The following is a 25,592-nucleotide window of genomic DNA, read 5'->3' as shown; positions in this document are numbered from 1 at the left end:
GAGACGAGCTATGTTGCCATGGAAACTGTTGCCAAAAGAGTCTCTTATAAGTGAAATTCTGAGACATGCAGAGTTCCCTGCATCACACAGCTTAACTCTAATGATAGCTGCTTATGTGGGTATAAATGGAGCATTTGTTTCTTCAGCAGCAACCGAAGCAGTGGGAAGGGAGGTATGGCAATCCAGCTTCCTAACGAAGGGAGGTAAAGAGGGAAGGGAAGGAAAAGGCATGGAAGAGGAAGGTGGGGAGATGACAGACTTAACTAGAGCAGTGTATTGCAAACTGTGTGCCAAGGCAGATTCCAGGTGTGCCGCTAGATGCTGGCGAGGAGAGGCGCCAGCTGACTGCTTGCAGAATGTGCCTCTCGTGGCAAGAGGCACGTCCTGTAGGCTGTCAGCTGAAGCTGGCGCCTCTCCTTCTTGCCAGCGTCTCTCCTCCTCTCCCCGTACCTCTCCTCAGTCAGTAACCCCTATTGGCATAGAAATAGCTCAGGGCTGCGGCTGGAGGGCCTCCACGCACATGCAGATGTTGAAGTGATGACATCACACATGTGTGTGACATCATCGCATCAATGTCCGTGCACTTCTAGATGCCTTTCAGGTGCGGCACAGTGTTTAAATGTGCTGCGGTGTCAAAAAGTTTGCAGGACACTGTACTCCTATTGCTTTCAATCTGTCCTCATTACTTCCATTGCTTTCAATAAAAGTAAAACCCAGATGTCTCGATCCATCCTCCTTTTACTGCAGCCATATGGTAACCCTAGAATAAGAGGTTTTGGACTGCTGAGGAGAAAGGCTAGATTAGGGCAGGGTGCAGGTAAATGAGAGAGAGGCTAACACAGACCTGGGCCATGATAACTAGTAAAGCTGAAAAGGCAACTGCCTTAGATGTAGCTATCCAGGGTCACTGCCATGCTGCTGACAGCATGATAATGAAGAGGGGAGGTGCTGCTGGCATCTGTCAGCACCCTACAGTAGCAGATTTAAAGGCCTTATTTATTAAGCTTACAATTCTCACAGACACAGAATGGGAAAACCGTAAATCAGGCTCTAAAGGAGATGTGGTAGACCTCGCAGGGGACAGGGTCAAAGCAATAGGCCCCAAGTGTTCAGGCTGGCTCTTAGATTCAAAGAAAACTTGTCAAGGCCTGAACTAAATCCTTCCTCAACACTACCCAAATCCTGCTGCAATGACCCAAAACAACAAAAATCTTTCAAACACACTAAGTCCACTAAAGTGATTCACAGGACGACGAGGCTGAAGCAAATTTACATTACCCCACAGAAAAATAAAAACCAATAAAAACATTTAGAAATTCTCACTTTTGAGTAATCATTCCTCTTCCGCTTTGTTTTGGCTTCCTGAGATTCTGGGTTTGACTTTCTTCCTTTCTTTACAGATGTGCTTGGTTTCAGATCGCAGCCAATTGTTTTCTCACTCCGGTTCAAAAACTGCATTAAAAAGATTACACAATAAGATTTATACACATTTTATTTGTTAGATTTTTGATATACAGTACTGCCTTTCTGCAATACAACCAAAGCAGTTTACATAATACACAGAGGTACTTTCTCTGTTCTTAGTAGGCTCAGAATCTAAGTTTTTATCCCTGGGGCAATGAAGGATTAAATGATTTGTCCAGGGTCACAAAGAGCCACTGTGGAAATTGGAATCAACACCCCACCACCATCCAAGTTCTCAGCCCACTGGGCTAATCATCAGGTTTTTACACCACAAATGAATAGGAGGGTCAATTACTTCAAGGTTACACAAAAGACAGGGACTTCCATTTACTCCATGATCAACTGGAAAAGAACACTAATGTTTCTCATGGAATTCTTGCCAATCTATGCATGTGTCTGACAACGGAGAGAGAGAAAGGGAGAGAAAAAGTAACATTAGATCTTACCTGATAATTTTCTTTCCCTTACGCACAGCAGACGAGATACATACAATAAAGGAAGGCACATTGCCTGGCTCTTCAGTAAATTCTTAAGAAAGCAGAACAAATACTCCAGTAGCCACCAACACAGGACTCCCTTCTCCTTGTAATCTATCGCTTCTAGGAGACCATAGCCAGATCAAAAGATCACCTCAAATATATCCCAATGAAATGCAAGGTCATGCATTTGGGCTGCAAAAACCCAAAGGAATGGTACAGTTTAGGGGATGAAGAACTTTTGTTCACAAAAGAGGAGTGGGACTTGAGTGTGAGTTTGAGTATGTGATGATTTTAAGGTGGGCAAGCAGGTTGAAAAGGTGACAGCACAAGCTAGAAGGATGCCAGGGTGCATTGGGAGAGGAATGGCCAGTAGGAAAAAAGAGGCACTGATGCTCCTGTATAAGACCCTGGTGAGACCTCATTTAGAATATTGTGTGCAATTCTGGAGACCGCGTCTTCAAAAAGATATAAAAAGGATGGTCCAAAAGAAGGCTACTAAAATGGTCAGTGGTCTTCATCATAAGGCGTAAGGGATGGATAAAGATCTCAATATGTAGACTTTGGAGGAATGGCGGGAGAGGGGAGATATGATAGAGACATTTAAATACCTATGTGGCATAAATGCACATGAGACATGTTTCTTTCATTTGACAAGGAAGCTCCAAAATGAGAGGGGCATATGATGAAGTTAAGAGGCGATAGGCTCAGGAGTAATCTAAGAAAATACTTTTCCGAGTAGAGGTGGTGGAGACAAAGAATGTATGAATTCAATAAAGCTGGGACAGGCATGTAGGATCTCTTAGTGAGAGGAGGAGATAGTGGATGCTGCGAATGGGCAGACTGGACGGGCCATATGGCTTTTATCTGCCATCATGTTTGCTTTCGATGTTGAAGGCTGCAATGTCTTCTCAGTATCCATATCGGTGCCAAACAACTTTTCTTGTTGGAGCTTTCAACTCTTAATGGTACGTTTCTGTAGGGTAGAACACCGCATGCATGATTCAACACAGTGTTCTTGGCTAAGACCCTGTAAGCAGTTAAGCACCAACTATGTGGGTCAGTGATAGAAATTTGCCATTGGCACCTGCAACACTTTTTAAAACCAGTTAGCTTCCGGGACATCAATGGAAAAACTGCCTCAGCCAAATTGAATTCAATGGCTGAGGAAAATGACAAAGGCTAGACGGGCGAAGCCCACGAGGTGAGAACAGCAAGGAAAAAAATGTCCTCGAGTGTTTGATTTATTTTTTTTTAATAAACAAATAAAAACACGTATCTAAAAGATGAAAAAAAAATATGACTAAAATATATATGCGAGCGGGAAGGCAAAATTTGAACGTATGTTCAAAAAACACAACTTCTTAGCTCCGTGGAAAACTAAGAACCGAGGAGCCGCGATTCTTCACGGGAAGGCACTCGTGAAGTGGCAATGCACTTTTAAAGCTGTCCATATCGGGGCTCTGTGGATGACGTCACCCACATGTGAGAATATGCTGCCTGCTTGTCCTGGGATAAGGCTTTTATCTGCCATCATGTTGCTCTGTTTCTAACAACCTGTGTAATTCATCTGCTGTGATTAAGGGAAAGAAATTGATCAGGTAAGAACTAATTTTACCTTCCCTGTTATTAGCAGCAGACAAATCCAGAAGGATGAGATTAGCAAAACAGTCCTTAACTAGGGAGTGAAGATGACCTGAGAGCTCAGACACTCCGAAGGAAGCACATCACTTCACACTTCAACATCCATCTTACAGTGCTTGGAAAGCATATGTAAGGATGATCAGGTGGCCGCCCGACAAATTTCATCCAAAGGAAATGACTGCGCCTCCTCTCTCAAAGTGGCGAACACTCTGGTGGAATGCGCCTGCAAAGTCTGCAGGGCTGGCTTCCCTGTCCACATATATGTGGACAAAATAGCATCTCAAATCCCTAAAGCAGTTTCGAGGCTGTTATCCCCTGAGATAGCCCCCCAAAAAAGCACAAATAAAAAAATCCGAGAGGCGGAATTCATTCTTAACCTGCAGGTACCTCCTCAAAACCCAGAATATAACCAAAAGATGCAGTTGGCCAAAATCCTCCAGACTGTCGTCCTCATGATAGTCTGGCAGGAAGAGGGGCCAATTCAAATGAAAGGCAATCATGACCTTAGGCAAGAAAGAGGGCACCATGCAAACCATAACTCCAGTTTCCGAGAAATGAAGAAAGGGATCCCTACGAGAGCCTCCAACTCCAAAATATGCCTGGCAGAGGCAATCGCCATAAAAAACACAGCCTTCAAGTCAAATATTTCACCTTAGCTGCCTGAAGAGGCTCAAATGAAGCTTCTGAAGAATCCAAAGAAATAAATTAACATTCCATTCCAGGCATAACACTCGCACCAGCGGGAATAACTGACTCCTTTGAGAAAACACACCATATCCAGGTGCAATGTAAGGGAGCTATTCTGTAGATGACCCCAGCCAGAAACAAAAGCCGTCACCTGCAACTTAAGCGAGCCGCCATAACCACTATCACCTTGGAAAAGGTATGAGGAGCCATAGACAGCAGGGCATGGCCTGAAGCTGAAAGTGCCAACCCAGCACCACAAACCGCAGGGAACATTGATGAGGTGGCCAAATGGAAATGTACAAGTAAACCTTTTTCAAGTTCAACAAAGTCAGAAACAACCCCGGCTGGATAGTTACGATCACGGAACAAAGCCTTTCCATCTGAAAGCACCCGACTTGCAACAATTTATTCACGTGCTTGAGATCCAGTACTGGGCAGAAGGAACCTTTCTTCATAGCAACAAAACAGACAGAACACATGCTCATCCCTGCCTCTTCCAGAGGGACCAAACCACTGCCCCCATAGTTTGCAGCATCTCCTGCTTGCAAGAAGCATGACAAGGGGATTCCAAAAAGGAATCTACAACTGGCAAAGCCAGCTCTCACTTGTACCCATCTGAAATAATGTCATGCGCCCACTGATTCGTGAAAACTTTGGCCAACTCCTCAAAAAAGAGGATAATCCCCCTATATGGTCCAATGTGGAGTGGATCAGCTGACCATTATTGTGAAGCGTGAAAGGGCTAACACTGATGAAAATAATCCCTCTGGGTTTCTGGGCCTGACCTGGATGATAGCATTTCTAGTCCCAAAAACAGGTCCACTTCTGGGACTGCCAACCCACTCCTTTGGGCCAGTCCTCCAGCAAATGCTGGGATTCAGAGTCACCGAGTTCCTTCACCAGCTGTACAAGCTCTTCACTAAAAAGAAGTCACTCCTTAAAATGAAGTTTTGTAAGCCTTTGCTTGGACACCATGACTGCTGCCTAGTGATACAGCCAACGTGACCTCTGCACTGTCAACGCTAAATCCATCTGCTTGGTCGAGGTCCTGACCAAGTTAGATCCACGTGAGACAAACTCATGCAGCAACTACAGACTGCTGCTCACAATAAAAGACCCTCCACCTTGAAGACAAGCTTCAGAGAGGCCTCCAGTTTGTGATCCTGGGTGTCTTTAAGGGAATGCCACCCTCCACTTGGAGAGTAGTTTTCTGGTGAAAGATGGCTCCAAAGAGTCAAAATTCGGCCATTTCAACTAATCTAATTTCTCTGTGGGAAGGGGGATAAAGGCAAGACATAGCCCAAGCCACCTTCAAACTGGAATCTGGAGTAGACCATCGTGCAGTAATCAATTCTTGAATGGCTTCATGAACTGGGAAGTTCCTAGGCTGCCACCTAGTGCCTGCCATTTCAGGGTTCAACATGGCTGGAATCTTAGCCTGAGAATCTGCAATATTGAGGGCTTTCTAAGCCCTGAAGTACTCGGAAAGACTGTAACAGGAGCTAAGCTCGATGGAGTAATAATACAAACTCCAGGGAAAAAGGCTCTTGAGCCCCCGTCGCCCCAAGATGCCGCAGTCTAGCACCATCATATGAGCCCATACCCCTTCTCAGGCCATCCTCTGTTGGCAGCACTGAGAAGGAAAGAACAGAGATTTCCCCAAAATCTCCTACAGGAGCAGAACCTGCGCAGGAACTCCCCAAAACAGCTGCCTCCTGCTCAATCTCAGCTACGTCAGGGCCCACAGCACAATGAAAACATGCTCCCGACACTGCTCTCCACTTGCCAGGGCAGGAACTGTGTTTTGACTAGTTCTGCCTCCATGAACCTGAGTCAGCCGTGACTCCCAAGTTGGGCAACTCTCCAATGGAAACCCTTTCGGCTTGACCTGGGAGAATAAAGGTAGTCTACTCATAGAAGACTGAACCCTGTTCCCTATAGCTCTGCCTGTTGACTCTGCTCCCTCCGGGTTGAGCTGAATTGCCTCCTGCTTGGATTTTTTTTTTTTTTTACTAAATGCTCTGTCTCCAGATGGGTTTTACACAGGGGACTCTAGAATTGCAGGAAAGTCTGCTACTTACCAAATGGGCCCACTCCCCTTTTAATTTTTTTAAAAGGAGGGAGTCCAAAGGAAACCAAAGCTCACACATTTAGGCAGGGAAGAGGGGAACGGGCAGAGAACTGGCACCACCAGCCATCTTAACACAGGTACCCAACATGCCTGATCCTCATGTTCAACTGAATTAGAAGTCTAAAACAGGAGCTCATCTGGGCCAAAAGGTACTATGAGCAGGGCTGGAGCCGAAGTTGGGAGCAATTTTGGGGTTACTGGAATTGGAATCTGTGAAAATGTGCCGACTCCAACTCTGATTCTTAAAAAGAGTTACATTGTATGTCATGCAAACATTATAATGCTTAAATTTCTTATTTCAGAGATTATAATTTGATTAGCCTTTTTTTCAGGAAATGTTTTATTTTGGGGAACATATTTTGATATCAAAATCTTTGATGATTACATAATGTAAAAAGAGATTAGATTCTAACCTTTTTAATATCTTTTCTAGCAGATAGGTGTGTCATTCTGGAAAGTGGAATTCGCTTTCAGAGACACTGGCAGGGAATGCCCCACCAACACATATGCAGACAAAATCGCTTCTTTGAACCAGCATCCAATAGTAGCCTTAGAGGCCCGCTCGCTCCTTTTGTGCCTGACCACCGAAATGCATTGGTAACCTCCATATATCAGACCAACACCCACTTGATATCCAGATAATGCAAAACTGGGAAACCCTTCAGATAATCCTCCCTAGCAAAGGAAAGCAGAAAAATCAGCTGATTCACATGAAATGCTGACACCACCTTGGGAACAAAAGATGGCACCATCCTGATCGTCATGCCCAACTCCGTGAAACGGAGAAACAGATCTCGACATGACAGGGCTTGCAACTCGGACACTCTCCTGGCCGAAGTAATGGCCACCAAATATACCACCTTCAAAGTAAAGTCCTCAATTAAGATGCACATCAAGTGTTCAAAAGATCCTCGTTGCAGGGCTTGAAGCACCAGATTCAGATTCCATTCCAGACAAGTTGATCTCTGAGGGGGCTTCAGATGCTGGGCCTCCTTCAAAAACTGGACCATGTCCAGATGCACAACCAATCATATCCTATGAACACTAAAAGCATGCTAGGGCCATCACCTGGACTTTCAAGGAGCTGCAAGACAATCCTCTAGCCAAGCCATCCTTCAGGAATGCCAAGATGCATGCAATCAAAGCCGTAGCTGGAGAAATTGACTTCAAAGCACTCCACACTGCCTCAATCAAAAGAATTCTAGGTGGTTTACACAAAAGAAAAAACTGGACAATCAGCGAAATACAAAACATTAACAGTAAAAATACAGCATATTCGCATTCTGAACATAACAGAATCATATTCAATCTAACGTACTGAATACTGTGCAGAAAACATGAGGTAAGTAGCTACACTGGAAAAACAGGTGAGAATAAAAGCAAGAATAAATCTTCAGACACACAGAATTGTCTATATAGAAAAATAAGTTTAACGATCTTGTGCAGGATCATTTTTTCCACGTCAATGTACTGCAGAAAAACTAGGATGCTAAAATAGGAGTACAAAACAAACACAAATGAGTCAATGGTATAATGCCAAAATTTGCTCATCGATGCAGTAAGCTAATCATACACAAATCTGAAGCATGCAAAACTTGTGCACTAATCAGGGCAAGCATACTGGATGCACAGAGACACAAGGTCCTGCACCAAGGATAGCTAGTACTCTGCATATGTCTAAGCAAAAGAAACACGGCAATGTTATTCTGCGGATAAAATCGTATCACAAAACTTTCTTGTGTATAAAGCTTTTGTAATGTTATTTAGCCAAACAATTCAGCACACACACCTGTCATAAAAAGGTGTAGGTATTGTTTATGCTCCCAGCAAAAAGAAGAAACTCAAATTAGATCCTCAAAGACACTAGCAAAGCTGAAAGTAAGGCATGACAGCTTACCATACACCAGGTCTATGTAAGGTATAAGCTAGAATGCCTAAGTGCACCTTGCAATGTACACATCTGATATTCTATAAGGTGCACATATTGGTAGGCGGAATGAGCATGCTCCAACCATTGGTACAGCCTCTTTGCTGTTATGTGCCATATGACTAGCATGTGAATTTTATATATTAGCATGTAATTAGATGTTCCCCCATACCACCACGTATGACAAAGACCACTGATTTTTTTTTTCTTTTTTATGTGGTTTAACTTTGTGGAACGATCTTCCTCTGAAATTACAGCAGATAACTTCTCTCCCACTGTTTAGAAAACATACATATTTCAAAAGGTATTTTATTTACAGCTATCTAAGTGGTGCTGATAGATGGGCATTAGATGCCCTTTAAATATGGTCTGATTTGGTAATTTTGAATCAAATTGTCAAACTATAAAATAATAATGATTAAAAACTAAGTAATAAGCGCTGTATTTTGTTTTATTTTAATACTATGTACCGTATATACTCAAATATAAACCGATCCAAATACAAACCGAGGTAACCTCTTATCCCCCCCTCAAAAAAAAAAAAAGAGGGGAAAAGGTTGACTCGAATATACACCAAGGTTAGAAACTTGCCCAAGTTTTAATACATTATTTAATTTTACAATGTCTCCTTTTAACCTCTTTGCTTCCCTAACATAAACCTTAAAAACAGAGAAAAGCTTTTGTATATAATACCAGACCGAGACATAAAAATGGATAAGTCACAAATCAAAGATAAAACCAGCAAAATGGCACTTAATGTATAGCATAGCTGAAACATGAATTAAAAATAATATTAACATTATATAATAAATATAAGAATACCTACAATACTAGCAGATAAATACTAAAATGGCATGCATTAACAGACAAAAATTATTCTGCATAATCCAGTCTTTTAACCCCAGATCCTAATCCTCTAAACCCTTTTTCCCCTCTATAATGTTTGCTAATATATAAGTCAAAATACTCTGTTTGAAGATTACATTCCCCCCTCCCTCCCTTAACCAGCACTTCTGCTCCTGAACGGCACTCCAGTCCTACCACCTCCCTACCTGCCAACCTGCACTTGTTTTCACCCCTGCCTGACGGGTACTTCAGTGCTACCACCTCCCCACCCGATGACCGGCACATCTGTCCCTCCCCTGGGACGACCGGCACTGTTCTTACCAGCACAGTTCTCTTCCTGTTTGAAGCTGAGGCTAATGCTGTGTGTTGGGCCCGAGCGGGGCCTTGAGCATCTGCAGAGACTCAAGGCCTTTACTGGCTCTTTTCCTTTCTGAGATTCTCAGAGGGTGGGAACTGGCAGGCCTTGATCATGTATAAATATGCAAGGCCCAACACACAACACTGTCCTCAGCTTCAGACAGGAAAATAACTGTGCCAGTAAGAACAGATGTGAGAGACAGATGTGCTGGTCATCGGGTGGGGAAGTGGTAGGGCTGAAGTGCCGGTCAGGCGGGGTTGGGAACAGAAGTGCTGGTTAGTGGGAGGGGGAATTAAATCTTCAGAGAGGAGGGACAGAGAAGGAAGCAAGAAAAATCAAGACTCAAAAATAAACTGAGACCCCCATTTTGGGGCTATTTTATTGGCCCCCAAATCTCAGTTTATATTAGAGTATATATAGTATTTTTTTTTTTGTAACCTGCTTACGTTTTTATGGATGATATAGGATATAAACTTGATAAAATAAAATATACCTATTCTATAAATTAGTGCTTACAATTGGCACTTAAGTTAGGCAACTTTTATAGAACTGCCTCTTTGAGACTTAATAAAGATTAGCTTCCTTATTCAATGCTTATTCAAACCAGTGGTCCATCATGCCCAGCAGTCCGCTCACGCGGCGGTCCTCTGGTCTAAGACCAGCATCCTAACTGAGACTAGCCCTACCAGCGCACGTTCTTGTTCAACAGAAACTTGTCTAACTTTGTCTTGAATCCTTGGAGGGTGTTTTCCCCTATAAAAGCCTCTGGAAGAGCGTTCCAGTTTTCCACCACTCTCTGGGTGAAGAACAACTTCCTTACGTTTGTACAGAATCTATCCCCCTTCAACTTTAGAGAGTGCCCTCTTGTTCTCTCTACCTTGGAGAGGGTAGGGAGAACAAGAGGGCACTCTCTAAAGCGACAGGTCAAGCAAGACCAGTCGCTTACATGTCAGCCCTAAAAATAAGAATAGCCTTACTGGGTCAGACCAATGGTTTATCAAGCCCAGTAGCCCGTTCTCATGGTGGCCAATCCAGGTCACTAGTACCTGGCCAAAACCCAAGGAGTAGCAATATTCCATGCTACTAATCCAGGCAGGGCTGTGGAGTCGGAGACAATTTTGGATACTGGAGTCAGGTGTCGGAGTCATGGGTACCAGAAACTGAGGAGTCGGAATTGAAGGATTTATCTACCAACTCCACAGCCCTGCCAGAGTTGTGGAGTTGGAGACAATTTTGGGTACCTGAAGTCGGAGTCATAGGTACCAGAAAATGAGGAGTCAAAGGATTTATCTACCGACTCCACAGCCCTGGATCCAGGGCAAGCATCCAGGGCAATGCAGTAGAGACGTATACATTTGTTATATGAGCATTGTGAGCACTTGTGTTGAAGGCGTGTGTTATGTATGCCCGTTAACAGTGTAAAATATGAGAGGGCTGCAAAAATATGGGTGCCAATGAGAGAAGGCAAAATTTTTCATCCCTCATGATTAAAATATATAGAAGCTGGACCAGAATTTTCTACAGTACCATGCCCCGCATTAGTGTAGTCTGCTGCTACCTCTCCACACCCTCCATATGGCATCAAGGGATTGCCCTCACTGTACTATTTAAAATCACATGAAATTCCAGTGTTTGTTAACCACGTGTGCTTTGTGCTCCAACTGTCAACATTATGGACAGCGATTGTAGGCTCCACTTTATGCAGGCCGCCCTTTTCCTGGGAAGAAGAGAAAACGATGATGGCATCTATGACTGACACAGTAAATCTGGCACACACGTACTTTGTCGCTGTATCAACTGGACTATTCTGCGCATATGTGAATGTCGCTCTCACAGCAATCAATCAGACGGGGATTACGGTGAACCTTCGTGCAAATCATTTGCATGCAAACTTGTTTAAGCATCCATCGCTGTTTTGGAATCAAACCAAAATTCAGCCCACAGTGACCCACACGGTCTTACCGACCGTGCTTAGCGCATCTACCCCTAAGTTTGTCAAACGAGTAGAGGAGAAGCTTAGTGGTTAGAGTATAGGGCTTGGTATCCAGAGGTGTCCGGTTCAAATACCACTGGCTCACTTTGACCTTGGGCAAGATACTTAATACTGCATTGCCTTAAAGTAGACTGTGATGCATTCAGAAACGGAAATAATACTTACTGTAACTCACTTTGAGCTACTATATTAAAAGGTGTGAGCAAACCAAATAAATAAATATGGGCTTAATTCACTAAGCCACCGATCAAGTCCCGACCACTTTGCGACCTCGACATGATTCACTAACCTTCCTCCTGATCAGATTCTGATCCGCGCATGCAAATGAGGGGAAGGGCATCCAAAAGAAGGAAGGCAGCGATTCATAAAACAATTTCAGGAACTCCGACTGGGCTGCCCGATCAAAAAACAAGCGACTACTGAGGACCAGTTGCTTTGCAAAAACCCTGCTCTCTGCCCTGATTCTGCTTCTCCTGCTGTCGGCCCCGACTCTGTGGTTTTAACCCACAGCCTTGCGAAAGTTTCCAGTTCTAAAAAAAAAAAAAGTTTCCAGCTCTTCCTTCACAGTGAGCATGTGCAGACCATCTACAGGCAAAGAAGATGGTCTGTGCATGCGCAAGGATCACTCTCCAGCAATTCGTGCGGTCGGTGGGGGGCGTGCCTCCGAATGCCCTCATTTGCATCGCCCCCATTTATGAATCAGTCGGTCTGCCTCGGATCGGGCAGGTTAGTGAATCTAGTCTTATATCAAGAAATCTCTATCTTCCCTCCCCCATTCTAATTTCCTGATCACTTAATCACATACAATTTAGAAATTTGTCTGACGTCTCTGCTAAAACCATACAGTCAACGAGAAAGAAGCATCAATGTTGGGAAAGCTGAAAGCAGAGAGAAAATCATCAGTATGCAAGATGTGAAGATGATACAAAGACTAGAGGTACAGGAAGAAACTAAATACAAATAAAAGGGTATCGAGAAAGAATGTAGGGAAAGCAAACTACAAATAGCAACTGAAAGTACAAGAAAGACTATTTCACCAATATATTTTCTGCAACATGTGAATCCAGAACATAGTTAGAGCCACTAGCTAAGAAATGAATTTTCTGATTAAAGAGTTGCCTAGTGTTTAGAGAAGCAAATTGAGAAGCATGGAAGTCTGGGTCCAAAATTTCAAATCCCATTCTCCTGCTGACATTCCTTGTGACCTTCTACAAGTCACTTTACCCTCCATTGCCTCAGGTACAACTTAAGATTGAAAATCCACTTGGGAGAGGGAAAAGGAAAAACCATTTTTTTTTAAGCTGTAATTTTTGCAAATCTGCCATACAGACACAAGAAGTCAAAAGGAAACAAACCCAAAAAAGTTACCAATAAAGGACTTCTCGCTTTAAATATGCAGAACACATAACCAAACATTCCTTCACATTAATGAAGACACAGCTACCTCTTGAAAGAGAATTTCTTACAAGAGAAAACTAAGGGCTCCTTTTACTAAGATGCAGGATATTACTGCGCACTACGTGGCTAGAACTAACGCCAGCTCAATGCTGACATTAAGGTCTAGCGCACGGCAATTCAGCAGGCGCTATTCCGCACATTAATGCCCTAACGCAGCTTAGTAAAAGGAGCCCTAAATGATTGGGTCCAGGCAAACCGGTGTACTTGCATATAATGATACCAAACATTAACAAGGAACTCCCAAATTGCAAGTACTCAAAATCTGAAATGTAAAGCACCTCCTTGCAATGTAAAGAACTTCCTTCCATAAAAGGATACCTCTTTACTTCTAGAAACAAGGCTTCAAAAAACATTATCAGACTCTGAGAAAGACCTGCAGAGTAGCTCTCATGAGGTTCTCATCATTAGATGATTCCAAAAAACCTGATGGCTTAAGATTGTCTAGAGAAGCCACCACATCTAAACCATCCTCAGCCTGCTTCCCTATCAAAACATTTAAAGAAACAACTTTGAAATGCTTGGGATCTTGTGAGGTACTTGGGCCATGGGTTCTGGAATGTAAATAGGATATTGGGATTGATGAACCTTCAGACTGTCCCAGTATGGCAATTCTTATAATAAAAAAAAAAATTCAGTACTACCCAGCAATACTTTCTGAGCAATTTCAAAGAAGATAAGAAGCAAGCTTTAGGAAAATCAGGGCTTTAGGCTCCTCCCTCTGTATCCTGGGATATAGAGGGAGGAGCCCAAGGCCCTGATTGGCTCAGGCACCTAAGGAACCTCCCAGGACGTCTGAACCAATCAGAGCCTTAGGCCCTTTCCCATGTATCCCAGGATGCACTGGGAAGGTGAAGGCCCACCATTTTGAAGTGGCGTGCCTGAGGAGAAGAAGGGACTGGGTATCTCTCCTGCTAAAACCTAATTTCCAGGTAGAGGGAAGGTTCAGGAGATGTGGGGGGTTTGAGGGAGGTTCAGGGAACATCCCTTCTGCCAATTTTGGCTGGGGCAGGGGGGGGAGTGTTGTGGTGGCAGGAGGGAGTGGGCATCCCTCCTGCCTCCATTCTGGATGGGGAGGGCCATCATCGATCACTGTTCCACAATTGGCCAAAAGCGACTCGCACGGTATTAGCAACCATGTTTAGTGCATCTAGCCCCCAGTAGCCTTAAGGTAGGCTGAATCACAAAAGAGTCTGAAGACACAGGAGGGAACACCACGTTCTAACTACAGAGAGTTGCACAGGTACAGAAATTTCACCAATCCCTACCCATCCTCAATGGAGTCTAACCCATACCTACTAAGATTCATTCTATCCCCACCCATACTCACAGAAGGCAATGCTATTACTTGCTCACATCCATTTGTTTCTTTCCAAACCCAACAATCTCCTATGTTTTTTTGGGATAGTACTCACTATTCCAGAATGATATGGGGACAGATTTTTCCCGTTCCTACAGATCTCTCTATCCCATCCCTTCTCTGCAAGCTCTGTTTTCATTTGCGCAAGCCTCGAATACTTTAAAATTGTAAGTGTTCGAGGCTTGTGCGGTTAAGGCAGAGCTTGCAAGAATGGGACATAATAATAATAATAATTTATTCTTATATACCGCCATACCCAGCGAGTTCTAGGCGGTTTACATCAGTTAGATTAGGATCTGCATAGACAAGCAGATTTATAACTATTTATCAGAAATACAGCTTTAATCGAACTAGACAGAGGATGTGGAAAGTAGGGAAAAAGGGACAGGGATATTGAGATCCCGCAAGGATAGGGACAAATTTGTCCTCCTATCATTCTCTACATATTCAACCAATGAGTGTTCCAAGCCTCAGTCTGGTGTTCCAGCTGCCTCTCTGGGTATTCCAAGCCTCATTCTAGAGTCACCAGAGATTTTTAATCACTCCTGTGCAAATCTCTTGGCAACTTCTTCAGGTTCTGCAGGATTCCCACAATCCCTATTCCCATACAACTCTCTATTTCTCATTTATATCAAGACCAGCTGGAGAAGTCTAAAATCTTCCTTCAAATGGAGGGGGTGTTGGAGTCCTAATTCCAGGACTTAAAGAATCCCCTGAACTCTGTACAAAATTACTTGCTTCTCATTCTTAACCAATACAAAACTCTGCAGCTGGTAGGGTTATCTATCTCTAGGTCTCAGTCAAAGGGATTTTTCCTTTTTCATATCCAAGATGCAGAGACACCTTTTAGTCTTGCCCCATAATGAAACTTCCCTTTTCAGTGCTACTATCAGTTCAACATGATAAGGTTACCAGTTGGGAAGCCAGCTTTTACCAAATCACCACAAAAATGGTCAATCACAAATATTATTCATGACAAGTTACAATTATGTAGACACACTGATTATATATATCTATCTCAAAGCCCAATGTCATTGAAAATCTCTGGCATCAATTATATACCTTTATTTAAAATCACATACAGTGGTGTGAAAAAGTTGCATCTCGCTCCTGATTTCTCTTATTATTATGTGTCACAAAGAATATTTTCTGATCTTTAACAAAATGTAATTTTTGAAAGAAAGAGAACCTGAATATACATAACAGGTTTTTAAATGACTACTTCATTTATTTACGCTGGCTTTTACTAAACCACAATAGAGCTTCTCACCGTGTACCGGTGGAGTAAATGTTCCAACGTTCATAGGAATTGAATGAGCATTGAAGCATTTATCTCGTTAGTCCGCGGTAAAAGGCTCTACCATGGTTTAGTAAAAAGGAGCCCTTAATGATCAAAATTATTTAACACCCATATCATCCATGTAAAAAAGTAACTGCCACTGAACTTAATAATTGGTTACATCACTTTTAGCTGGAATAAATCACAACCAAATGCTTTCTATAATTTGATTTCAAATCACTGCTGATGAGGAAATGCTTTAATTCAAACACATTTATAGGTTTTCATGCATGAGCTGCTCATTTCAGGTCCTACCACCCAGCATCTCTATTGGGCTCAAGTCAGGACTCTGACTAGGCCAATCCCCCCCCCCCCAAAAAAAATATATATATATATATATATATATATATATATATATATATTGTCTCTCCTGAGTCATTAAGATATAGATTTGCTTTTGTATTACAGATCCAAGTTAAACAAATTTTATAACAAACTTGGAAATCGCCTATTCCAAATTCTAAGCGATGTACAGTTAAAAATTACAGAGTCGAGGGAAACAGACAAGACTAACAAAATTATTACTAAACATATTAAAATTCAATAAATACATACAAGGTCAGACATAGGAAAAGTTTAGAGAAGAAATACAATTTAATTCAAAAAGGAACGATTAAGGTAAATAACACATTGGGAAAGGGGAGAGACTCTCGTTATAATATTAAGGATGAATTAAAGGCATGGGCAATTCATTTAATCCTTGAATGCATCTTTAAAAAGAAAACCCTTAAGTTTGCTCTTAAATTTATCCAAAACCCTTTCTTCTCTTAAATAAATTGGAAGGGCATTCCAAGCTTGAGGAGCCGTAACCGAGAAGATAGATTGATGCCGTGTATTAATAACTTTTAAAGAAGGGACGACCAATAGATGTTGGTCATTTGACCGTAATACTCTCGATGTAGTATATGGAATCAAAACTTTATGAATGAATGCTGGGGTTTTAAATATTATGGACTTGAAAGTAAGCAGACATAATTTATATATTATTCGATGAGCAACTGGAAGCCAATGTGCCTTCTCAAGTAGGGGAGTCACGTGATCAAATTTTTTAACTTTCTCAATAAGCTTGATTGAGGCATTTTGAATAATTTGTAAGCATCTAATTTCTTTTTGAGCTAGTCCTTTAAATAAGGCATTTCAATAATCAATTTTGGAAATGACCAAAGAGTGAACCAGTATATTTAATGATTTTGGGCATAAAAATTTAGCCATTGAACGAATTTGGCGGAGCCTATAGAAAGTGGATTTTACAACATAACTAACATGATCATGATAGGTTAATTTATCATCAAAGAGAATCCCAAGAATCCTGATCTTATGAATCAACTTCAAAGAAATGCCTTTAATCATTGTATTGCTGCATAAACCAATTAGACTGTAGCTTTAGTTCACAGACAGATGATCAGATATCCTCCTTAAGAATTTTCTGGCAACTTTTCCACAATTATTGCGATAGCAAAGGATCAGTATACTATCTTGAAAAGAAATGGCATCGAAACAGACTTAGTGGTGCTTAGATGGCAACCCCAAAAACTGGTAAATAAGGCCATAGCTGGGTAGATTAGCCATAATGTTATGTTAATTTCGCCAACTCCCTTACAATAGTCTGTAGATGTGCTGGTGTGGGGATTTAATGGCAACTCTAATAGTTGTAGCTGGGGAATGAGACCAGTGCCATGCAGATTTCTATCGTCTGTGCCCTAATGATGGCAAGGACAGATAAAGATCAGGTATGCATATTTTGAACTGAAGTAAATGGTATGATGCACTACAACTTGTTGGGCAGACTGGATGAATGGTGCAGGTCTTTATCCGATGTCATCTATTAGGTTAATATGTTGACCATGTTTGATTGTTTGTATGATGTTCCTACTGAAGAATGCTGTATTAGCTTTACACCAGTCAAAACAGGATCTATGCTGCCCAAAGAGATCCATTTTTGACTCATCCATTTTTTACATCAAAAGAATTGAGGATCATCCATGTCTTTGCAAATGTAAAATCTATACTGATGTTACTCTTGGATAGCAGCAATTTCTACCTTACTACTCGCCCATGAATCCAATTTTTACCCACTCTCTTACCGTGGAGTTATGAACACTGAACTTAGCTGAGGCTAAAGGCCTGCAGTTCTTTGGTTGTTCTTCTGGAATGCTTTGTGACTTTCCAGATGAGTTGCTGTGGAGCAATTTTGGCAGGCAAACCACTCCTGGAAAGATATGCCACTGTTCTGAGTGTTCTCCATTTGGAGATTATGGTCCTTGGAGCCCCAGAGCTTTAGAAATGACTCTGTAACCCTTTCTGGACTGATATTTCAACAACTTTTTCTCACGTCTTATGGAATTTCCTTTGATCATAGCACAGTGTTCTAGAAACTTTGTGGTGACTATTTCACTCTCATGATAAGGTTCAATATACAGCGAGGTTTAGATTCAGCAGGGATGCTGCAATGAAGCCTGTCTGTGTTCAATTAGTTGAATCTAACTATCAATTAAATGTGGTCAACTACCGGTAGTTAACCTAGTAATTAAAGAGGCAGTTGTTTTTTTCATATGGGTGATGCGTGCTGGGTAACTTTGGTCCTTAAATAAAACTGTTATATTTTTACTAAGGTGTCCATGGTCTAATATTAACTTTTTTTATTTAAAAAAAAAACAGAAACCATTCAGTGTAACATATATGCAATAATAGGGGAAATCAGGAGGGGGAGGAGAACTTTCTCTCACCACTGTATCATTTAGAATGCAAGACCAGACTGAAAACACAAAGGCATCAGCAAAACCCATCAACTAGTCATGTCTCCCAAATATCATATGTAAGAAAACCAAACAAAATAAAATTTGTGGCACTCAAAACATTTTAGGAAGAAGAGGTACTGTTTGCATCATCACCTTTTAAACTATCCCATCATATTTTTACAACAAAAAAAAAATCAGTAACTTATGTTCAGCCTCCACTGACATCAAAGATGGCACTGCATGAAACTACTGAAAAAAAAAGCATTAATACCAAGACCTCTATTACTACTGAAATAACATACTAACTAGTACATGGAAACAAAAAAATTTAGAAAACTGTTTCTAGAAAGTGTTGCACCAAACATCAAATGCAAAAAAAATAAACCCCTCAACCTCAATGCAACACAATCCTGTCCAGGCATACAAAACCATGACACACCATTAAGCTAAAAATGCAATCCTGACTGCACACATGATCTTGACTTGCATGAACATCCCACTTCCTGCCCGTGACCCTAACCTGCATACACATCCTACCTCCTTAACCTGCATGCCCCTCACCTTTTTGTGAGCATGAACCCAACTTTTGCACATATCTGACCTCTTCACCTACATGCACATTCCACCTCATCGCCTGCTCGCGTTACCCCCCCCCCCCATCCCACCTCATAGGTGTGTGTCTATGTGCCACTCCAATATGACCCTAAGCCACTAGTGAGCTTCTGAGAAATTTCCCCAGCTAGTCAGATAAAAATTCAAAACAAATTAAGCTAACAACTGACAAATTTCAAGAGCAGTAACTGAGGGGGGGAAAAAAGGTTAATAAAGGAGCAATGGAGGATGTCTTGCCCCAAGGATCAAGAGCCAGACTCAGAGATAAGAAGCATGTGCCAGATTCATAGGGGAGAGTGTGGCAGTGGTTAAAGCTACAGCCTCAGCAGCCTGAGGTTGTGGGTTCAAACCCACGTTGCTCCTTGTGACCCTGGGCAAGTCACTTAATCCCCCCCATTGCTCCAGGTACGATAGATAGATTGTGAGCCCACTGGGACAGAGAGGGAAAACTGTTCGAGTAGCTGAATAAATGCCTGTAAATGGAATAAGCAAGTAATCCCTGCTATGAGAAAGAAGAAGGCAAAAGGCACCGCAATGTTAGCTGGAAGGCTCAGCATCTTTCGGCTCCTACAGGCTGCCATGGGGAATCTTCTGTTAAGAGGCGACGGCACATGGTCCCAGGCGGCGGCGGGACCAGGTGCCACTCCCCCTCCGCTCACCTCTCGGCCCAGATCGTGCATCAGGCTGCGGTTGCCGTTACTGCCGAGCCCCCCGTGCAGCAGCCCCGGCGCCCTGCCCCGGTACTGCTCGCCGTCCATCAGGTTCTCCTGCTTAATGGCGGTGGGCGGGGGCTGCAGGAAGACGTGCGCGTGCGAGTGCGAGGGCGGCGGTGGCGGCGACCCCGGCTCCTTCTTCAGCACCATGTCCCGGGGAGGCGGCGGCCCGGGGCCCTGGCATTGGCCCGCCGCCGGCATCCCCGCCGCCGCCGCCATCCGCGCGAAGCTGCTGACCGGCGGCAGGTGGCTGAACATGAGCATGCTGGGCGGGAAGGTGGGCTCCATGCTCCGGGGAGGCTCCGGTGGAGGCCTGGCGCAGGCGGGCGGGCCTCGCTCACCCACCCCCAGGGCCGCCCATGAGAGGCCCGCGGGGCCGAAGCCGCTCAGCGTGGCTGAGGCGCGGGAGGAGGAGGAGGGGCGGTCGCCGCCTCCGCCTCGCTCTTAACCCCTCCCCCGCCTCCCGCCCGCCGCTCGGGCTCGGTAACGGTGACGGCGGAGCGGAGACGGCCACAATAGAATTAAAATGCTCCCCGAGTGCGCAGGCGCGGCGTGGGGGCTGCCGGGAGGAGAGACCCTCGGAACCCAGTGCGCATGCCCGCACCCCTCCCCAAAACCTTGCGCGGAGGGATAGGGTCAAGCTGGGAGCGAGTAACGGCTTAAGACCTGAGGAATTGGTCCCAAGTCGGAAAACAGATTAACATGATAAAGGCCAAACAGAATAATAAACTACTTTCTTTTTCTACACCGCCATTCCAATGAGTTCTAGGCGCTTTCAAGTTTATTATAATATTGGATAGAATCGCAGTATCCAAATGGAGGGAAAAAAAAAAAAAAATTCAACAAGCAGGGCATTGAAGACAATTATGACGTAAAAACACTAAAGAAAATGAGGGGGGAAATGGATTAAATACAATATAAAAATAAATAAATAAAAGGGTGGGTAAGGAAACAAAAGGTTAGGGGACGGTTCCCACTTAATTTCCTTGTCCAGATAAGTTCATGTCATAAATACAGTACTAAACAATCAAGATAGGAATTTATCAAACAAATAGGGTTTCGATACTTTTCTAAAAGAATGATAACACTGAACTTGAGGAATCTAGGCTGCCCATCTGCAGTAACCATTAGCTCTTTCTCCGAGAGATCCCAGATGCCCATCCCAGGCCCTTTTGAATTCAGACACAGTCTCTGTCTCCGCCACCTCTTCTTGGAGACTCTTCCAGGCATCTACCACCCTTTCTGTCAAAAAAGTATTTCCTTAACTAAGTAGTTACAACCTCTCCTTCAAGACGTTTCGTGGAGAGAAAACCAGTTAGCGGTGAAGGTTCGAAGAACACATAATTAGAAGTTTTATACTTTACTATACATTTATATGGATAACGTAATAAAAACAAAGCCCCCGTTGGAGTAACCCCAGGTTTAAGAAGCAAGAACTGTTTTCTGCGTTTCTGGGTTTCTTTTGTCACATCAGGAAATATTTGAACTCTCTGTCCCATAAATTCTTTGGGGCTCATAATCAAAAGAGAAAAACGTCCAAAAACCGGCCTAAATCGGCACTTGGACGAACATTTCTCTAAAACGTTCAAGTGCCGATAATCAAACCGGGTTTTGGACGTATTTCTAAACGACTTAGGCCTTCATAGAGCCGCTAAACGGGGCGTTTTGGGAGGTGTGTCGAGGGCGGAAGTTGGGCAGGATGTGGGCCGGCTTAGACTTAGTCATACAGCATGTTTAACCGAAAGTTAAACAACAGATCCTAGAGGAAAGTTGGACGTTTTGACTTAGACCATCTAAAAATGGTCTAAGTCACTAAAACCCACCTAAACTCACCAGATAATCATTGAAAACACATAACACAGACCCCTCACACACTACCCCAGTGATCACTAACACCCACCCACCTCAATAAAAATGTTAATCATAACTTGAAATTTCAGCCTCCAGACTATCATCACCTGGCTGCCTAGCATAGGAAAACCTAGTCGTCCAGCCCAGAGGCAGCTTAAGTCATCTTGGGGGTGGGTTTGGGACCCATAGAGAGAAGGACCCATGCCCATAAGCCCCTGTAATCATTGCATTGTTATTGTAACATATGCACTCCCCTATACACCCCCAAAACCCTTTTGTACTGGCATATAAGTGGCTCCTGCATCCATAAGGACTATAGGGGTAGTAGATAAGTGGGTCTAGGGGATTCTGAAGGTGGTTTGGGGGGCTCACCATGACCTATAAGGGAGCTGTAGTGAGGAGAAGCCATGGCACCCTGTTTGTGAAGTTCACAGCAGTGCCCTGTAAGGTACCCCACTATTTAGGTGCCCTGTCTGGGTGTTCTGCCAATCACTTTGCAGACCCCTCCCACGTCCAACAGGGCTTGTTCTAGATGTTCTAGACGTCCCTTTTGATTATGCCCCTCCACGTATCTATTTTTGAAATATAACTTTAAGATCCAATTCTTGTCAGGCAGCAGGACTACTGTAGCTAATAGGGTAGCTGTAATTAATTGTTCCTGTGATCCACCTTCAGCTTTTCGCCTAATTGGTAAATTCTTATATTTATGTAGGTTTTTTTTTCTCACTTAGATTACCACCTTGGATTATAAATACAGGACTCTAAAAATTGATTAAGCAGAAGAGTATATTTTTTATTTTTTTTATTTTCCTTTGGTATATCTTGATTGTCTTGATCATACACTGTACAAGAAGTTATTCTTGATAAATTGTTCAATAAAATGATAAATAAACAAACAAACAAAAAGTATTTTCTTAGATTACTCCGGAGCCTAGCACTTCTTAACTTCATCCTTATCCTAGGAATAAGCAGTGGATTTTCCCAAACCATCTCAATAATGGCCTATGCACTTCTCTTTTAGGAAATTATCCAAACCTTTTTAAAAACCTGTACAGTAAGGGGTTCCTTTCTTTTTCATACATTAGTTTCACACTATAAAAATCCCTATCCACCCTCTCATCACCTCTCCTTCACAGACATACCAATTCTCGCTCATGTTCATACTCTTTGAGCCCTATTTTTCACTCATCAGAGCTTCAGTGCCAATGCACTGATCTTGATCCCTACTTTCAGGCAAGCCTTAGGGGTCCTTTTACTAAACTGCTGTAAGCACTAGTGTGTACTTACACATGTTAAACAGGCTTGCTGTGGGAAGTGTGCTGCTGTCCCACAATAAATGTGCCTGCATATTTCAGCATATGGCATACGCCATATTTTTATGAATTTTTATAATATTTTTATGAATTTTCTCTAAGAGCGGGTGTTTCCGGGTTAAGAATGGGTGTGACAGCACTAATAATGCATTAGGCATTGCAGCATGCTAATTGATTAGCGCATGGGCCCTTACAACCTATAAAATAGGTGTTGGCAGTAACTTTTAAATGGCCGCTCATCAATGGCAAAATTAGTGTGTGGTCATTAATTGGGACAATGGAAAAGTCAACCATTTTCCAGCCACGGCATAGGTGACCTTGGTGCGTGGGAAAGATGTCTAAGCGTGCGCTAATGCCTCTTGTGCCGCGGCTTTAGTAAAAGGACCCCTTAAAGAAGTAAACCAAATGGTTCGTTGGAAAAAAAATCCGAGCACCTTTTCTTGCCTACTGCATCTCCCTTCTTTGTCCCTTTTCCCTTTACTGCAAGTACATGTTCTTTGAAACCGTGTACTGTATATACTTTTAACTGCATTGGCTACCTGTAGCGTTTCACATTGAATATAAAATCTTGACAATTCTACATCAAGTAATTTATGGAAAGATGCCTTGGTACCTAATGCAAGTCATAAGAAAATATTTACCATCTCATTCTTTGAGATCCAAATCTGCTATGAGGTTGAACCTTAGAAATGTACGTGTGGTACATTACAAAAAAAACCCCATGGAGAGCAGCAATCTCAGTAGCGGGACCTTGTTTATGGAATTAATTAAATGGGTCATTGAGATTGTGTCAAGATCTGAAGAGTTTTTTTTTTTTTTTAAATCTCTGAAAACTCACCTTTTTGTTAAGGCTTTTTCAGCTGATAGCTTTCTGATGATATTAAAACTGTATGGATGATTAGCTTGTTAATGAGTTTATGGTGCTGTCTTTTTTTTACTTTATATGTAATTTGTAACCTGCTTAGGGGGTTAAGTGGAATAGAAAATTTTTAAATACATACATATATACATACTGGTAGGAAGATAAATTTACCCCTCTCCTAAAGCCACTTCATTGGCTTCCCATCTATTTCCGAATACAATTCAAACTCCTCTTACTGACCTTCAAATGCACTCACTCAGCTGCCCCTCACTATCTCTCTTCACTTATCTCCACTCAGCTGATAAATCCCTCCTGTCTCCTCTGCCAACTCGACTCTGTCCCTTCTATCTTGCTGCACCTTATGCTTGGAACAAGTTGCCTGAATCCCTACAGTGGGCTCCGTCTCTCGAGGTGTTCAAGGCCCAGTTAAAATCCCACCTTTTTGAGACTGCTTTTAACTCCTAACTCCTCTCACCCAACCCCAACCCTATACGTCATGTCTGTCCGAGTTAGATTGTAAGCTCTTCTGAGCAGGGACTGTCTAGTAAATGTCAAAATGTACAGCGCCTTTCAGCGCTATGTAAGTGATAAATAGCAGTCGTAGTAAATTTCAGCTTATAAATTTTACCCAGATTGCTCCCACTTTGTCTATATTCTTTCAGAGGTTGCAAAGAAAAGCCAATATCATTTAATGCTGTATTAGTTAATTTGCAAAGCAACGCTATCATGAAATCATTCTAGCTTTATACCCTTGGATGTACTGTCTGAAAAATCTCACTTTTTGGGATGGTTCACCCTTAGCATCTCTTGTCTTCAGGTTCACTTTTGTGTTGTTTTATAAGTTGCAGCAAGCACTGAAAATGGCATACCACAGGGTACACTCAGGAGTCCCGCAGTATGTGAGCATGCTACCCATATACTAAGAAGTAGATTTTAATTTTTAACGCTGGGGCAAAGATTAGGCATGATCTGTACTGATCATCATTACTACATTGCCGTGCACTAACCAATTAGATGTGGTTAGTGCATAAGCCATTTCTAATAAAGGTCCACACACTAAAGGGAAAATTAGCACATGGTCATCAATTCCAAAAATAGAAAAATCAGTCCTTTTACTCATGTGAAAAAAAATGACCACAATCCACAGGAATGACCCACGTAAGTACATGCTAAGGCCACTTGTACCGCAGTTTGAAATCTGTTTATCTAATTGTCCTTTAAAAAAATTCCCTAAATATAGGACAATTCCCTATCTAAAGGCCAATTAGGATGCCTAGTGATGTCTAGTGATGCCTAGTGATGTCCTAGTGATGTCTAAGTCAACCACGTCTATTCTCCGCCCTTAACCATGCCTACTTAGGAGTTCCATTGCATGCCCCTAGTTAGTCCTAGTATTTTTAGAAAGGGTAAACAGGTAATTCATGTCTACCTGTTTCATTTCACTCAGTATTTTATAACCCTCTATCATATCACCCCCCTGAGCCATCTCTTCTCCAAGCTGAGGAGCCCTAGCCACTTTAGCCTTTCCTCATAGGAAAGTTGTCCCATCCCTTTTATCATTTTCATCGCTCTTCTCTATATCTTTTCTAAATCCGTTATATCTTTATTGAGATGTGGCAACCAGAATTGCACACAGTATTCGAAATGCGGCCACACCATGGAGCAATACAAGGGCATTATAACATTCTCATCTTTGTTTTCCACTCCTGTCATGCTAATTCCTACCATTTACATTTATTTACATTTGCTATACCATCAGAGTAGGAAAAGAATGCCAATATGTTGATAGAAAAGTAGCAAATCACTCATTCAGCATGCAGAAG

The 25,592-nt window shown here is 42.5% G+C and overlaps 1 protein-coding gene across 4 annotated transcripts in view; it reads right to left on the bottom strand.

Annotated features, from left to right (window-relative positions):
• Positions 1–20,341, bottom strand: part of ZNF281 (zinc finger protein 281) — a 46,296-nt gene extending 25,955 nt beyond the window's left edge. Inside the window, exons 1-2 of one of the 4 annotated variants that reach the window (XM_033918695.1) lie at positions 19,561–20,341; positions 1,324–1,452 (exon numbers count right to left, since the gene is read on the bottom strand). In XM_033918695.1, the coding sequence (XP_033774586.1) occupies positions 1,324–1,452; positions 19,561–20,031 (600 nt within the window). In that variant the 5' untranslated portion in view covers positions 20,032–20,341. The remainder of the gene's footprint in view (positions 1–1,323; positions 1,453–19,560) is intronic. The other 3 variants (XM_033918696.1, XM_033918697.1, XM_033918698.1) reach the window with 3 other exon arrangements.
• Between the last annotated feature and the right edge of the window lie 5,251 nt (positions 20,342–25,592).

This window comes from Geotrypetes seraphini, chromosome 13, assembly GCF_902459505.1.
Source record: "Geotrypetes seraphini chromosome 13, aGeoSer1.1, whole genome shotgun sequence".
Classification (NCBI taxonomy): Eukaryota; Metazoa; Chordata; class Amphibia; order Gymnophiona; family Dermophiidae; genus Geotrypetes; species Geotrypetes seraphini.
Note: the sequence above shows the minus strand (reverse complement) of the source record. Positions and strands in the feature narration are given on the sequence as shown.